This window comes from Brienomyrus brachyistius, unplaced genomic scaffold (assembly GCF_023856365.1).
Source record: "Brienomyrus brachyistius isolate T26 unplaced genomic scaffold, BBRACH_0.4 scaffold27, whole genome shotgun sequence".
In the NCBI taxonomy this organism is placed as follows: domain Eukaryota; kingdom Metazoa; phylum Chordata; class Actinopteri; order Osteoglossiformes; family Mormyridae; genus Brienomyrus; species Brienomyrus brachyistius.
In genome coordinates this window covers 2,866,074-2,882,043 of record NW_026042306.1, presented here as the reverse complement: position 1 = coordinate 2,882,043, position 15,970 = coordinate 2,866,074, and the positions used below count along the sequence as shown (strand labels likewise).

At 39.8% G+C, this 15,970-nt stretch overlaps 2 protein-coding genes across 3 annotated transcripts in view; one reads left to right on the top strand and one right to left on the bottom strand.

Annotated features, from left to right (window-relative positions):
- The window catches only part of LOC125720907 (serine/threonine-protein kinase D3-like), a 51,436-nt gene extending 50,708 nt beyond the window's left edge, over window positions 1-728 (bottom strand). For both annotated transcript variants that reach the window (XM_048996818.1, XM_048996817.1), the window contains exon 1: window positions 490-728. The gene's annotated coding sequence lies outside the window, so the exon portion shown is untranslated. The remainder of the gene's footprint in view (window positions 1-489) is intronic.
- A 5,893-nt stretch (window positions 729-6,621) lies between these two features.
- Window positions 6,622-15,970, top strand: part of cnksr3 (cnksr family member 3) — a 51,927-nt gene continuing 42,578 nt past the window's right edge. The window contains exon 1 of the mRNA XM_048996695.1: window positions 6,622-6,865. Coding sequence (XP_048852652.1) covers window positions 6,814-6,865 — 52 coding nt within the window. The 5' untranslated portion in view covers window positions 6,622-6,813. The remainder of the gene's footprint in view (window positions 6,866-15,970) is intronic.

Genomic DNA, 15,970 nt, shown 5'->3' with positions numbered 1-15,970 from the left:
AATTTCCTCACATATATCATTTACATAATTAAAACAGAGTGAATATTTATGAAAATTCGCAAATAATTAATCACAATGCTAAGCATAAACATGACCAAAGATAGCCTCCCCAAAACATAAATTTGAATTAACCACATAATACATTATTTGCAGTAAGTTAACTGTTTATTGTAGTAGTACTAAAAATAGTAAAAGAGTAATAATGATGATAACAATAATAATCAAAACATCACCAATTGCTTATGCAATACATACATTTCACTTTTTCTAATTTTTTATAAAGTATACATGTGGAATTATAATGTAAACATCACGACACTCCCACTTTCCGTTTCTGAAATGATCTGTAACTCCACACAGGCGCAACATGTTATGCAATAATATTCTTATGCTCTTTCAAACTGTAGATTCCAAAGACGTCAAGCTTAATAACTGCACACATAAACCGCTAAAAATCTAGAAAAGATATTCTTGAAAGCGGTATATTACCTTTATCCGTTGTTGGAGGAGATGGCACAAAATTGAATTTACGTGAAAATAAATGGTACATTTACAAATAAACTGTTGCTACTACAGCTGCCTCGTCCTTAGTTTGCTTGAACTAACAATAATAAGCGAACTCTAAGTAACATTTCCAGTATTTAACTCCGTCAAAACTTTCTTGTTCTCGTACTCAGTTCGCAGTTAGTTCATGCGCATCTTATTATTCCTCCAGCTATATTGGCCCTAACGATTGCGCGGTAATGGAGCATTATGGGAAATGGCGTTCAATAGTGTTTTTCCTTCGAGCATTTCACTGTACCTTGTAGTCACTTACACTACATTCCCCAAAACAAAATCACAACGGGCAGTGTGTTAGCAAATTGCGCATGCCCAGTACCTATAACTTTTCTCCCGTTATATGGTTCAGCTTCCATTCATTGGTGTATCTGCGACCTCTTATGGTGTAGTTGAAAACTCTTCAAAAAAACAATAGATGGTTATCTACGCACTATTTTAAGTTGAAAGAAAGTGAACTTTAGCATGGTTATCAAGAAAGGAAGATCAGGTAATCGAACAGCGTTCTCGTGTTTTTCAAGTTCAAATAAAAATCAAATACTGTGCAACCAGTTATACTGCTCTATTTTCTGTGAGTACTGGAGCTTGAATAGGTGCCTGACAATTTCCTGGGTGTGCTCTGTATAGACGCATGTCTCAAAAACAATCAGCTACTGTATAGTATAGCAAAACAGTAGGACATAGTCAATGAGTAAATATTGCCAGTTGCTAAGGGAAAGTGACCTTTAAACACAGAAGTATAGTACATATTATAGAATAAACATGCACTTATAATGCCAAAAAGTTCTTTCAAGAGGAAACAAATTAAGTAAACAAGTTAAAAAGTAAAGAGTCTTCAGAGGAACAAGCCTCAAATGACTGTGGTTAGCCACCCCTGAAAGATATAAAAAAGCAAAAATTGTGCGCAATCACCTTTAATTACTACATCTGTGGATCACTGTCAACCCTGAGTTATCTCCTAGTTAACAGCGCACATGCACTTTAAGCTGAACATGCAGAAGTAGCCCAGTCATTCCTGAGTGTCTATATTGTCCATTTTCAAGCTCTGTACCTCAGACATTCATTTTAAATAATCAGCTGCGATGCTGGTTTACAAATTGACTTGCACTTTTCATGTTGGATGGTTGTCAGATATGCTGTGCCTGTGATCAAAAGGTTGCTGGTTCAAACCTCAGAGTCAGCAGAGTGATTTCTCCATTGGGTCCCCCTTGCACTAGGCTCTTAAGCCCAGTTGCTTCAGAGACTAGCCGTCCCTGCCTTCTCAAAAGCACATCACTTTGGATGAAAGTGTCTGCGAAATAAATGAAAAGCATGAATGTAAGGTCAAAACATAATTTCTATTTTCGGAACTCAGTTCACAAACTAGTTTAATCATATTTGCACAAAAAATGGCAAGAACTAACCTCAATTATAATCAAAATATTTGTGCAAATTCTACACTTATATTTTTTCCCAGTTTGATTTAGTCCTGAACTTACACAATAACATTTATCAGTCTTCTCAGGGCGCTTCCTTGTTGCATTTGTGGAAAAGGATTTATCAGCATCCATTGTTACCTCTTCTTCTTTTTTTAGTTATTCAGGTTTTCCGGGTAACACATTGACTAGCTCAGGCCATTGGTCAGAGACAAATGCAAGTCCACGGATATCCTTATTTACTTATACATTGCACACACCACTCAATTTAGGTATTATAAAACTTGCAATAAACCACTTTGGGTTGAAATATACGAACAACCACACTGAACTACGTGTTCTCAAATATCCATCCCCCCACTCATTCATCTTACAGCTAGAGGGTGCTGGAGAGCCTGGAGCCAATCCCAGGAAACACAGGGCGCACAGGCCCGGGAGGGGATGCGAACCCTGGCCTCCAGAAGTGCAAGGCCGCCATGCCAGCCCTCATACTGTATATATGCTGTACTGATGACAATCACACTGGAGTCCATTTCCAGAACTTAAAAAATGTATTATTTAATTCCATGTTATTTTGTTGCTGTTAATAAAGGGCATTCTTTAAGCAACAACAAAGAGAACCACATGTGGTAGGAGTACCTGTATGACGTACACTAACTGGCCACAAGAACTGAAACAAGAGGTAAGACAAATAACAGATTTGACTCATTAGAGCCAGAGAAAGCAAGGGGGTGGGCGTAGAATCAGGGTGTGACAGTACCCCCCCCCTCCCCCAAACACGTGCACTCTAGGCATGCTGGACCAGCAGGGTGCGACAGTGAGGGAGCCAACACAAGAACAGAAATAGGGCCAAAACATGACAAGACAGACACCAACAAGGAACAGTGGACAGACTAGAACCAGGGACACAGGACCAGATGCTTGACAGGGTTATGGACCCTGGGACCACCATACCATGACATACAGGTGCAGACAGACAAGAGGACACTACAGACAGGGGAACAGACCAGGGGCCAAAAACACCCAACAGGGACTAGCAGACTAGACAGGACACTATTGGGGCCGAGAATTGGCACATGCAGGGCTAGGGATAACGAGGTGAACAGGGCAGACACACAGAACAGGATAGACCAGTCAGACCACCAGTCAGGGACAGAGATACAAATATGGAACACAGGCCAGACACCAACAGTTTAGGACACAGCAGGGTCATACACTAGACAGGCATGAACACTGGATCAATCATGGGACACTTGAAGCAAACATCATACACATACTCCCATATGCACCAGGACTGGACTGACATGGAAAGAACCACAGAGACATGGGCAGACTGACACAGGGGGACTAAACAGGGCACAAGACCAGACGGGACCTCTGGAGATGGACGGGGAACCTCAGAAAGCAGGCGGACTTCAGACGCCCCTGGAGTAGGGTGGAGCTCAAGTCACCTCTGAACATGGGCAGGGGACCTCAGGAGGTAGGTGGAGTTTAGCTGGGATCAGGACAGGTTCTGCGGGCATCTGCCCAGGATAAGGCAAAGGGGTGGCAATTTCTCCTGGGCAGGACGTGTCCGGGTCATACTCAGTGCTGGAGACCAGCGGAGGGTCAGGCTTGTGACCAGAGACCAACAAGTGAGCAGGCTGGAGCCAACAAGGCAGTGGTGGCCAAGGTGAGCAGTGGGCAGGACCCAACAAGGCGGCAGCCACAGGCAAGCAGCAGGCAGGAGCCAGGACCTTGGAAGATGAGCAGGGCAGAGCCAGAACAATCTGGGAACAGAACAGAGCATGGGTGCTTGCGGAGTGATAGAGGTGTGACCTGGGCCGGGCACAGCGGCAGTGTCCCCTGGCCAGAACATTAGGTGGCCAGTGGACAGATTGGCAGCCAGCGTCAGGGAGCCAGCAGGTGGCGCAGCAGCCTTGCCAGTGAGAGGCTTCTCCTGCACCAGATCTAGTGCACTCACCTCATCCCGGACAGCCTGGAGACTTTCACTAATCGCCACCACTTCCTCTACTAGGACGCCAGGGGTGAGGGCAGCAGTGCATCCATGCAACTGATAGAGGCGGGCCAACCTCTCAGGAGAGGTGCACTGCCGGTTGTGCCAGCAACACAAAATAAACCTGAAGCAGGTAGTGCCGATCGGCAGGCAGCGTTCCAGCGATTCACTGGGGCTTAACCAGTCTGGTCATTCTGTCATGATGCAGAATGGGAGCTGGTGTGAGGATAAATAAAAGGGGGTTTATTCCAAGAATGGAATAGGTCAAACTAAAGCAGAGCACATTGGGTCAAACAAAAGGTAATACTAGCAAGAAGGGAAGCACTGGAGATTCCACACACACTCCTAGATCCACTCTAGCGTGTTATCCTACTGGAAGTAGCCATTAGTTTGTTGTTTTATTTTTTGTGTATCTGTACACTGCCCTATTTTTGCAGTTGAAGCATTGAGAAACCCTTTCCTTGTCACTTGCAGTTTGTATGTCACACTGTGATCCTGGAAAAACATCATTTCATGCGTATGGATGGGATGACAATAACCCATTTGATATGGATTTCTTACTTTTTTTTACTTTTTTGACATGACTTTTTACAAGGAATGTGCATGATGGCATGACAACTTTGTTTATCTTAATAATTCTGAGATGTGGTTTGTATTAATGTTCTGTCTTTTAACAAAGCAGTCTGAGATTTTCCTTCCTTTACAAGCCTGTAATATCCATTCACAGTCGCTCTTTACAAAACAGATGATGAAGAGTGCCTGTGGTTGGTCGAGTTGTTCTGAGCCTAAGAAGAAAACATGTACTATAGGCCGGTGTAATATACAATGTAAACCAATCTGGTAATCATTTTCGCAATGTGTTGTATTAATATCAGAGCCGAGACTCATAAATCTTAGAACCTGTGAGATTCAGGGAATCCAGCCAAAGAAAAATAAAACAATATGATAATAAAATTAGCTTGCCTATTTTTTCCAACTAGTCAGGACAAGTTCATTTTAAGCTGAATCACAAAGTACCAAAAAACTTTTGCTTACCCTGGGTGTGTCTGTAAACAAAATACCCAGGAATGCAAGAGCTTGTTCTATAAGTTTACAGGATTATTATTATCGGCTGGGTAAGAAAAATTAGACTGACCAAACATACCATTTTGGTCTTCATGTCAGACTTCGGGAAAGATGTTTCGTAAGGGACAAAAGTGATGTGGTCTCATTTTAAAGTCCTTCCAATTGCCATTTAGGGGAATTCAACAGATAATACAAGGTTTTAGGCTGTTTATGAAACCTCTGGTTCTGGTACTTTTGCAGGGAGTCTCCCCTTTGTGTTGCTTTTACAACAGCCATGTACAAACACATGAACTCCTGAAGCAATTACAGTTTTTCCCATGATTTATTGCTTATTTATTACCATGTCCTTTCATTCTTATAATGCCCTGATTTGTCTTGTATAGCACTAGTATGAGGTTTCGCAACACTTATTTAAAAGTGTTTGTGGGAAGAAAATGTCAAAATATGTTTTGCCAATTGACGTGTAGCCTACTGGAATTGAAGTTTACTTTGTACCATTATAAAGTTCTAAGAAGATATAAATAGTTAATATTATTTCATCCCATTTTTTATGATACTATTTTTTAAATTAGTTATTGACTTTTTTTTATAGTAATGTATTTCTGAAGTAGCTTATTAGAATTCTGTCAACAACATAAACCACATTCTATAGATGCTAATATAAGTACTTTATGACTGCAAACACCAGCTACACTATGCAATGGACCTAGATTACTTTATTGGTGGTCTCATGGGCAACCATGTCATTGGACGGATGTAAAGCATAGGCCTAACATGACCAAAGTTAAACATAGGCCTGTATTTTTTGTAATTATTGACAATTATTGTGATTAGGGAATTGTCTTATGTTACAAAGTGTTGAAACATTGAATATACTGAAACAAGTTTAACTTGTACTCACTTTTTTTTATCAATTACGTATATTTGTATATATTTATTGCTAGCGTAGAAGTTATTGCTTCTGTTTGTTAAAGTCTGCAATGTCGCATCCCATCAGCAGAGCGCGCTAAATAGTTGCACACAACACTTGTAGCGTTTGAAATTTTACAAACTTTAATTGTAATTACAGAAAATATGTTCACACTAAGTGATGATGCTATAAATGCAATACATGCAATATTGCTATTTCGCAGTCAATTGTTACATGTTAACAACATAATAAATAACACAATCTCGTTTTGTCTGTCGCCAGTTTACCCGTACATTATTTAATAACATTTAAACCACCGATTAAATTACGGCAAATACTTTTAAATAACCAAATATTTTAAAAGAAATGTCATTTGCATTGCCTCCATGCTAAAACCAGCCGTGTATCTTACTTGTTGCTGTTACGACCCATAAACGTCTTATCATTATTAACAACGTTGTCAGCTTGAATTATGTAACACAAATAAATAAATGAATAAATAAATAAACAAACAAATAAATAAATAAATAAATACATAAATAGATAAAAAATAATAAAGAGAGAGATACGAACACGGTACTCTTTGAAACAGTTTTAGCTAAAAATTAAGCTACGTAAGTGGAAAGTGTAAGACGATCCTACTACGGATTTCTCCGCCTACCTATTTAGCACTGACATTGTATGCGCGAAGACACCGACTGCTCGTGAGGGTATGGCAGTAAACCACAGCTGAAATTGTCCTCACTAAAACAGTTTTGCACATTATATTTTTCAGTATGGAACTAACAGTGAAAGTTACAGATATGTCTCCACACATATGAAGTTTCTGGTGTAACGTGTATCTGGATCTGAAATAAATCCTGCAAACGATGGATCCCATAACGAAGTGGTCGCCGAAGTGTGTGGTCGAATGGATGAAAGGTAGGATAAAAGTGCTTTTATATAACTGAACTCCCCAATTTTCCATGTATTACAAAGAGCTGTTCTGTATTTTGAAGTTTATGTGTCGGTGACATTGCGGGGCTGGGATTCAATACAAGTTTCTAAAAGTGCCATTTTATATCAATCGTGCAGCAGATTGAACTGTTTGCTTTGATCGGCAATTTAAAGAGCAAGACTTGTGTTACTGTTTATTTGTCCTTAAAGAGAATAGTACTTTCCATTCATGTAGCTTTAAAAACTTGTGGGTGCAGTGTTTAAACTGAGTTAATCGTATGTAATATAGGTTAATTCAAAACAGTCATCATTCAAAACAGTCGATTTATTAGTTCAAAAATATTTAAAATAATAATGTCCATCTTGTAAAAAATTACTATGTCTTTTTGAATGAAAAATCATACTTTTTCTGTCTTCGTTTAGGCGAAGTTCGATCTCTTAACTTGTGCGTTGCAGGGTTGATTTAAAAAACATTAAATAAATTATTTTTTATGCGCGAATACAAAGAAAAGTGGACTGCTTAAGTAATTGGTCGCAGTCATTGGTCATTAAGGATATCGGCTCTGGCATTTTCCGTTGTCATATTGACATTTATTGACGTGCCTTAAATTGCGATGCATATGTAATAGGTCCTATGATGTACACTCGTTAATTAGAATAGCGAAAGGAAAATATTTACTTTCCTGAAGACCAAAAGTTTGTTATGCACAATTTTGTTTTGGTTTTAATCGCTGTGGAGTGCTTGAAATTTTGATAATCAAATTACTTTTGATTTTAAAGTATCTTCACGGCATTCCTTCACGGGGAATCTGCTAAGATTCGGAATTTAACTTTTCGTCCAAGATGGTTACTTTCTCGCAGGAGTCCAGTTTTCAGTCGGGACTTGTGTTGGGTAAGCACCGGCTTTTGTCTGATTGCAGGGTGACAAACCTTGGCACCCGTTATGCAGACAACTTTAGTTGTGTCACTCTACAATAAATCTTCAGGAGGTTTATAGGGGGATTGTTTTTTTTTGTTTTGTTTTGTTTTTTTTTTTCGGCTGTTCTCTGTCTGTGACATTTGTTAACCCCTAAGCTGTAACTCATAGCTGTCTATGCTATTAGTGGGCCCCCAAAACAGGTGTTCATTTAGACAGCGAGGTTCTTCAAAGCACACCTGTCAAAACAGTGCCACACATTCTTCCCTTGAAGAAATTATACACAGTAAGAAATTTACCATTTCTGCTACAGCAGTATCAAGGTCGTTTACTGAGGTGGCTTAATTGAGTTATTAGATCACAATGTGTCTTGGTGGTCATTTACACTGTCCCAACACCCCAAACTTTTAAAACCAAATTTAACTGGGACCTTATCTGACTTAGTTTAAAGCACTCTACAATTTGTAACTTAAATTAACTTATTTAGCAGTTACTTTTCTACAAAGTAACATACAGCTGAGAAAGCAGGTCAGCCAGTCCCTGGGGCAGCTGGGCTTAAGGGCCTCGCTCAGGGGCCCATGGGTGAAATTACTCTGCTGACCTTGGCATTTGGGGACCTTCTGATCACTGGCAAAGAGTCCTACTTCGCAGAGTCGCACACCATCTCTCTGTGTGTTTTGCTTTGGTAATTGATAATATGTATGTTTTTTGGCCCTATTGCAGTAGGATACATCTGGGATGTGTTCAAATTATGACTTCATAACCAGATGACTGGGCTTTCTGCTCTGAATGGGAATGAACAGCTCTGTTCAGCTCCTGGTCCTAACATGTGGCCCCTACACACAGATGCATATTGAAAGGCTATTTAGAGTCTTTACCATTTAGCATGTATATGAGCATTTCTGGGGAGAGCTAATAATGGACCAGCATTTCGAATAGCTGCATCATTAATCTATTCTTTAAAAAAAAGACCCACTTTCCTTTATATTAACCAAAGGTCCCTTCTCTTTCAGTTGTCCAATAAATCCCTCAGTTCTCCAAATGCAATCCATCATGGTTTTCCCAGGAGTCTTTTTGACACTAATTAGTAAACAGCCTATTTTCAGAAACAGAGCAGATTGTTAAAGGTCACTTTGTCTGATGGCGTTGCTACTGAATCAAAGCAGCTTTATTCATCTCGTGGTGAGAAAACAAAAATCAGGAGCCTGTTTTTCTTTACAGAGGGACAAAAGATTTATGCTTGATGCATGAATCACAGCTGTGACGGGAAACTTGGCTTTCTGATTCTTGTCGTTGATTATTGCAGAAGTGCACCAGGTTGATTTTTATAGGTTCCTGTTTCACAGCTGAAACATAGGAATAATTGACTATCTATCTAAATAATATTTGACTAAAGGAATTAACAAATGAGGCTGCTCAAAAATCATACAGTTTGCATCTCTGGGAATGTAGGGTTGACCATCCTGGACTTGGAAAAATGAAACTTGAGATTGTGATCACAGCTGTGTCTCTGTGGGCATTACCAGGGCAGCACAGGGCTATTTTTCTATCTGGTGAGGGCAGTGGACTTGTGAACTTAAGTGTGAAACCCTGAAATGTTTAAGGCAGAGACTGCCAGTGTACAAAAGAAGATCGGAATATTTTTATTCACCTAGCATAAAACCATGAATAATTTATGAGGTAGACAATTAAACATACAATCAAAACAGAAATACAAAAGACAATAAATAGTATAAAATGGAAAATAATATAATATGTAAACAAATAAATGGTGAGACAATCAGGTATAGTGTGCATACAGCTTTTGTAGTATGTGCTGTAGAATTTGATCAGTTCCAGATCTTCATCCCTACAGCGTGTCTATTAAATACGTCAATTAAGCTTCTTGACCTTCTTAATGTGATAACGCAGAAAGTATTTTATGGATCTTATTATCACTTTGCAAAAGTATTACATCTATACCTGGTTTAATTTTGAAATGAATCACTCCAAAATTGAAAGAAATGGCAGCTTTAAGTGGCAGCAAAGGAAGGATTGCAGGGCTGCGTTTGACACTTGATCTTGATTATAGTAACTCTAAAAGTAACGTTATGCAGGTAATAGTCAGTGTGATTTCATTGTGAGACATATTACACCTGAAGCAATATCATTAAGTAATAGCAAAAGGAAAAGAAACTACAAATTATACTTGAGTTTTTGAACATTGTAACTCAAAACGTATTTGAGGAATCCTTTTACAATTTCTCAAAAACGTTATATGGGATGAAGATCAATATATGTTTTCATTTTCAGTATGTAGTTAGAGTACGGAATAGTCTTCCTGTTAGTGTAGTGCATGCTAAAACCTTTAAATCTGAGCTAGATAAGATTTTAACAGCTGAGCTATTAGTTGAGTTCTCCCCAAATGAGGTTAATGGGCTGAATGACCTCCTCTCATTTGTAAATTTCTTATTTTCTTATATTGCTTGAAATTTGAAGCCGTATTGTGTAGTGGTGGCACATGAAAGGGGTCACAGATGTACATATGGTGAGCCTGAAACAAGTCACACAAACATGGGCTGTTAATACAGATTTTTTTGGAGAGGTGGGGAGAGTGTGGGGGGCTAGAGGGTTGGGGAGTATTAGGGGGGAGTGGGTGATGGGGAATACATTGTTGTCATTCTAACAGCATGTAGGTTATAGTGAGGTATGGCATTTTCACCAAATTCCAAGCCAAAGAGAATGCCTGAATTTTTGCTTTCAAAATGTTTGCTAAAAAGCTTCAGAAAGAAATGTCTGGAAATGCACATTTGCTGGACAATCAAGCTAGAGTGCTACACTCTGAGCCAAAATTCGGTTAAAGTGCTGCATTCTTGGTCAAAGCTATACTGAAATGCTATACTCTTAGCCACATTGAAGATACGGAGCTAAACTCTTGACTAAAACCAAGTTAAACTGCAGCATTCTTAGCCAAAATCAGGTTAAAATACTATACTCTGCCAAAACTAAATGAAAGTGCTACACTTTTAGCCAAAGTTTTGCTAAAGTGCTACACTCTTAGCTAAAATGGAGCTAGAGTGCTCTACCCCAGTAAAATCAAGTTAAAGTGCTGTACTTGTAGCCAAAACCAAGCAATAAAAAGTTATTGTAGGGTAAGTTTATGTTTATGGTTCTGCTCACTTTTAGGGATTAGGTTTGATAAAGTTATAGTGAGTAATTTAGCGCAGCTTAAGTAGTTTTGCCAGGCAACAGCTGCTAGTTTGATTTGCTCTTTTAGTAGGCTGTCTTGGCATGCGCCAGGGTGCCACTTCTTATCTTAGACAAAGAACGTGCCAGAACTCACCATGCCTGTGATGTCATCACTCAAGGGTAGCTTCCCACATGGAAGCTGTTTCCTGGTTACACCTTATTATCACAGTGCTTGGTGTTTTGTACTGACTGAAGTGACTCAAATGTTTTTATTTCTCACCTGTTGAGTCACATCCAATTTCCTCACATTGTATCTCCAGGGTAAATATCATTTAATTCATTTCCATTTTTAAATGTGTCATACTTAGGGTATGATTGTTCCATTTGTTCATTGGTACAAACATATAAATTGGTATAAAACTAAATATCGTCAACAGCATCTGTTGTCTATGGACAGCTCAGCTCAGCCACGCCAACTAGAACAGGTGTTATGATGGTACTGTTGATGTAAATGGTTGCCACAGCAATAGAAACATTGGTATGACACAATGAACATAATTGGGTAACTACACAGAGCAAAACGACTAAATACACATATGCCTGCAGAATTTTCAAAAGTCGATAAAGCAAAAAACAGAGTTGAAAATGTACCCGAAATATGCTATAGCTAAACAGAATTTATCTACCAATAAGACAAATCACTTGGTTTTGCTCAATACTGTGTCCAATCCAAAATATTTCCATAGAGTGGAATGTGAATGTCTTTTTGCAGCCAGTTCTTGTTCGCTTTTTTCCTCCTCACTCATTTTTGTAAAATTTCTCACAAAGACATGACACTGTCTATGAGTGATTATGACTGACTTGGAGTGTGCATGCAGAATTACATGTGTAGGCCTACTAGACGACTGAAGAAGAACAATCATTAAAATTGCAAAGCTTGCTAAGTTTTGTTTCCTATGATAAAGTAAAAATATTTTAGCAAAACATCGAATCTTATGTATATCAATGTCATACATCGTCTAGCCCTAATATAGACACTTACTTGGGTAAGGCTTAAACTTAACTTCTGGTTGATGTTGTTGACCCCATTCTTTATCCTTTGTTTCTGTTTGGTTTTTACCGTCCCCTGTAGTTCCTGATCTACACCAATTGTGAGTGCTGGCATGACTGATTGAGCTCCAGCTTACTCGGATCTAACCACATTTCCCATGAACCTTCCTGATTTGACCACATTTCCCATGAGCCGTCCTGCTAACTAAGGAAGGAGATGTTTGTAAGTGGAGGATTTAGAAACTACTCACATGGTAAATGGGTGGGCATAGGTGAAAAGGTTTCCACTTAGCTACAGTGACTAAAGTACTATGGTGAGGGAAAAGGATTTAAAGGCTGCTTGTTCAAGGTTGTGATAATACCCTTGAGAGCCATTATTAATCTGAATTCATGCGGTTAAATATCCCACTATTTAAAGGGATGAAGCTTTAAACAATTTGTCATGGAACCATCAGCCAAACAGGAAAGTCTAGTCAGTTAATAAATCATTTGACCATACAGTTCTAAAAAAGGCTACTATCTCTGACTGTTCTGCCTTTATTTTGTTTTTCCCTTAATTTTTTTAAGATTTGTGTGCACACATTTCTCACATTTCCCTTGCCCTTACTGTTAGTGGTGAGGACACTGTGCTGCCTGTGTCATTTTCCATGGGGGGACCCTGGAAGAAAGGGGGTGTTAACTTGCTTCCCTCTATTTCTGCCGTGATTTTTTTTCCTTGCGTGAACGGAAGACGAGAGATCCATAGTCAGGAGAGCACTGACATGTTTGTAGAGCTCCAGATGGACCCTGAGGAGCTTCCTGTGACAGATTGACTTTCACTATGCATTAGTGTGCCTGATGTCTGTCTCTCCTGGAGTAATGTACCATCAGAGAGCGGAAAGGCCACCTCTGGGTGGAACTGTGTGAAAAGCACTTAGGAAACAGGTCAGACAGGTCACAGCTGCAGCTGGGGGGGGGGGGGTCCTGGCATTAGGTTCCCCCCCCTGAACTCCGTGTTTCTCTTAGAAAAGATAATTTGATGTTGTGGGTCATGCTCCTTGAAATGTGATGAATGTATGAGGACAGCAGGTCCCCATGGACATGAATCTGCTGATTGTCTGTCGCTGATCCCATTTTCGCTGTGGCTACATTATACCCCACCGCAAAAAAAAAAAAAAAAAAAAACCTGCAGTGGGTAGTAGTTTTAAAGTTAAACAAAACAAATATTTTAAGGATAAATGGAGGGGAACTGCCCACAAAGAATGACTCCTCCTGGGCTTGATGGCCACAAGAGAGATGACTTGTGGGATAAGGATGATGTGATAGTTCTGTATGTTCCTCAAAAACAGTAGGTGGTAAAGGCCTTTTACTTTTGGTAAAATTGAAGGTGAACAATATTAAATATATATGCCTCGCGACTCTGAGGATGGTGGTTTGAACGCACCTACTCAACAAATGGAGTCTTTTTATTTTTACTCTTTTCTGCATTTTAGTATTATAGTGAATATATCAAAGCTATTACATAAAATGAATATGAAGTTATACCGATACTTCAGACCAGTCACCCTTTGGCTTAATGACAAGCTGGCACTGACCCAGCCAGCTTCACACAGGAGCCTTTCTGCCATCCACACACATGCCGAGCACTTATTGGATTTTGTCTTTCACTCTCTGGTCTATCTCGTTCCAAACCATCTCTACTGGGTTTAGTTTGGCTGGCTCAGAAATCAGGTCGCACACACATACATACACACACAAACATTAGGTATCTACTGTATATCTTTATGGGGACTCTCCATTCATTTCTATGGGCATAACTTTAATCCTAACTATGACAACCGTGACCCCTACCCAGCCCTAACCATAACCAGAAGTAAGCAAACAAAATACAAGACCTTTGGCATTTTTCAGTTTTTTGATTGCAGCCACAGATTTTTATAAAGTTGAGTTTCCTGAAAAAAAGTCATCACAGTGTTAAAATAACAGGTTTTTTTATCACATTGTGAAGACATTTGCTGCAATTCCAGCCAAACCACATCAAGAGATATTCAAAATCATTTCCTCATTAACTGTTTGATAATTGGTTTCTTTATGCTGATGAAATAGGTATTTTAAGTGGTGGTGTATTGCAGGGAGATGAGTTGGATTGTCTTGGATGGACATAAAAGAACAATATTTTTGTTTTAAACAACAATGGAAATATAAATATTCGAGCTTCACAGCAATCAAGCCCTTTGTAGGAATCAGTTATACTTTGATAAGAAGGTATTGAAGGTATTGCATTTTTGCCCTTCCATCTTCTATATGTCTGTGATGGGCTGGCATCTCACCCACTGTATACCCCAGCCTTGTGCCTATGCTGCCTGGGATAGGCTCCAGGCCCCCATGACCCTGATCAACATAAATTATATGAAGAAGGATGGATCTTCTGTACCACTATGTGCCATTAATGTATTTCTGTTTCTATAGCAGATTAGAATCTGTGATCTGCCTTCGGTATCTTTGGTATCATTTAGACTTAGAGTCTTTGTGCTAATGAATTTTCAGATATAAGACCATATAAGTATGTTTGTTATTGGGTTATTCTGAGCACAGCATCGCAATGATTGTACCATCGTACCCCATCCCGGGTGTTGCGATTTCAACGGGGAAGCAGGGGAAGGGAGCCGTGAGTACAGGAAAACGAGGTTTATTTCGGGCAGACAGGGAAACCACAGGGCAGCGACAACCAAACATCAATGACAGATCTCCGCGGAAACGGACTCAAACGCGAACTAAATACACAGAACACATCAGACTGATGGAAAACAGCTGGGCACAATCAGGGGAGCACACGTGGTTGATCAGGGGGCGTGGCACACACGAGGATCGTATGCGCAGGTCATAACACCATGTTAGCTGGCTTCCATGTCCTCTTTCAAGGCTTTGTTATGGAAGGACTCTTTCTATAAAAGATGGATTGACTGTGACTGAAACCAGACATTTACCTGCCAGAACCACTTGTTTTAAGATTAAATACTGGAAATATTTCTGTTCTGTTTAAATTACAGATTCATTCAGAAGAATATTTTTTCCTTTAGAAGATTTTTTCACATGCAGGATTTTTCTGCTGATGGACTCTTTGAGTTCCTCCAACAGGACACTGACAACAGTGAACGTTCCTGTTTTCTCAGAGGTTGAGTACCATAAAAGCTATGTGGTTTGGGAAGGGGGGGGGATACAGTGCCACTGCAATTATACACGAGGGCTTTTTCACAGCCTCTCAGTTGGGAGGGTTTTAGGTGGGGGCAGAAGGCCAGACTTCAGAATAACGAGCCCCCAGTGGGAACAGGGAGGGAGCCATTCTTCTGAAAGAGAACAAGGAGCAGGTTTATCTCATTTGTAATGATACGCTGAGAAGCCAGGCTCTGAAGCATTTTGCATTACACTGTGGGAGCAGAGGAAGGGGCTGCTGATCCAGAGGGAATCGGGTTTCCTGCTGAACTTTCATGTCCAAGCAACAGATATGTGACAAGCTTACAAGCATCACCCACATTCTTTTCAGTCCAGAAATCATAAAAAAAATTATAAATATTTAGATATTAAGAAATTTTTAAGTTTCAAGCAGCTCAGTGGGTGGAATTGTTGTCTCCCTGCCAGCACTGGGGGTTTTCTGTTCCTCTGGTACTCGTGTTTGATGTGATAAGCGTCAGGTCCCCCCTTGACCCCTGTACTGGGTAATTGGTTGTAAGACGGATGAATGGACTTGTTGGCCACCTTGATGGTGTGATGGAGAGCTTACTGTCCTCCCTGTGGAATTCCTTGTAAAACTGCATGCCTGGGTGAGATATGGTAAGTGTGTTTTTGCCTACATTAGGCTGCAATATCTGCATTGCCCCCTTACGGCGTGATCCCTGAACCTGAGCTCTGAACTGGAGCATATTCCTCAATGGATCTTTTTAATGCTGCAGACCTCTTTCTAATCCAGTATCAAAGTC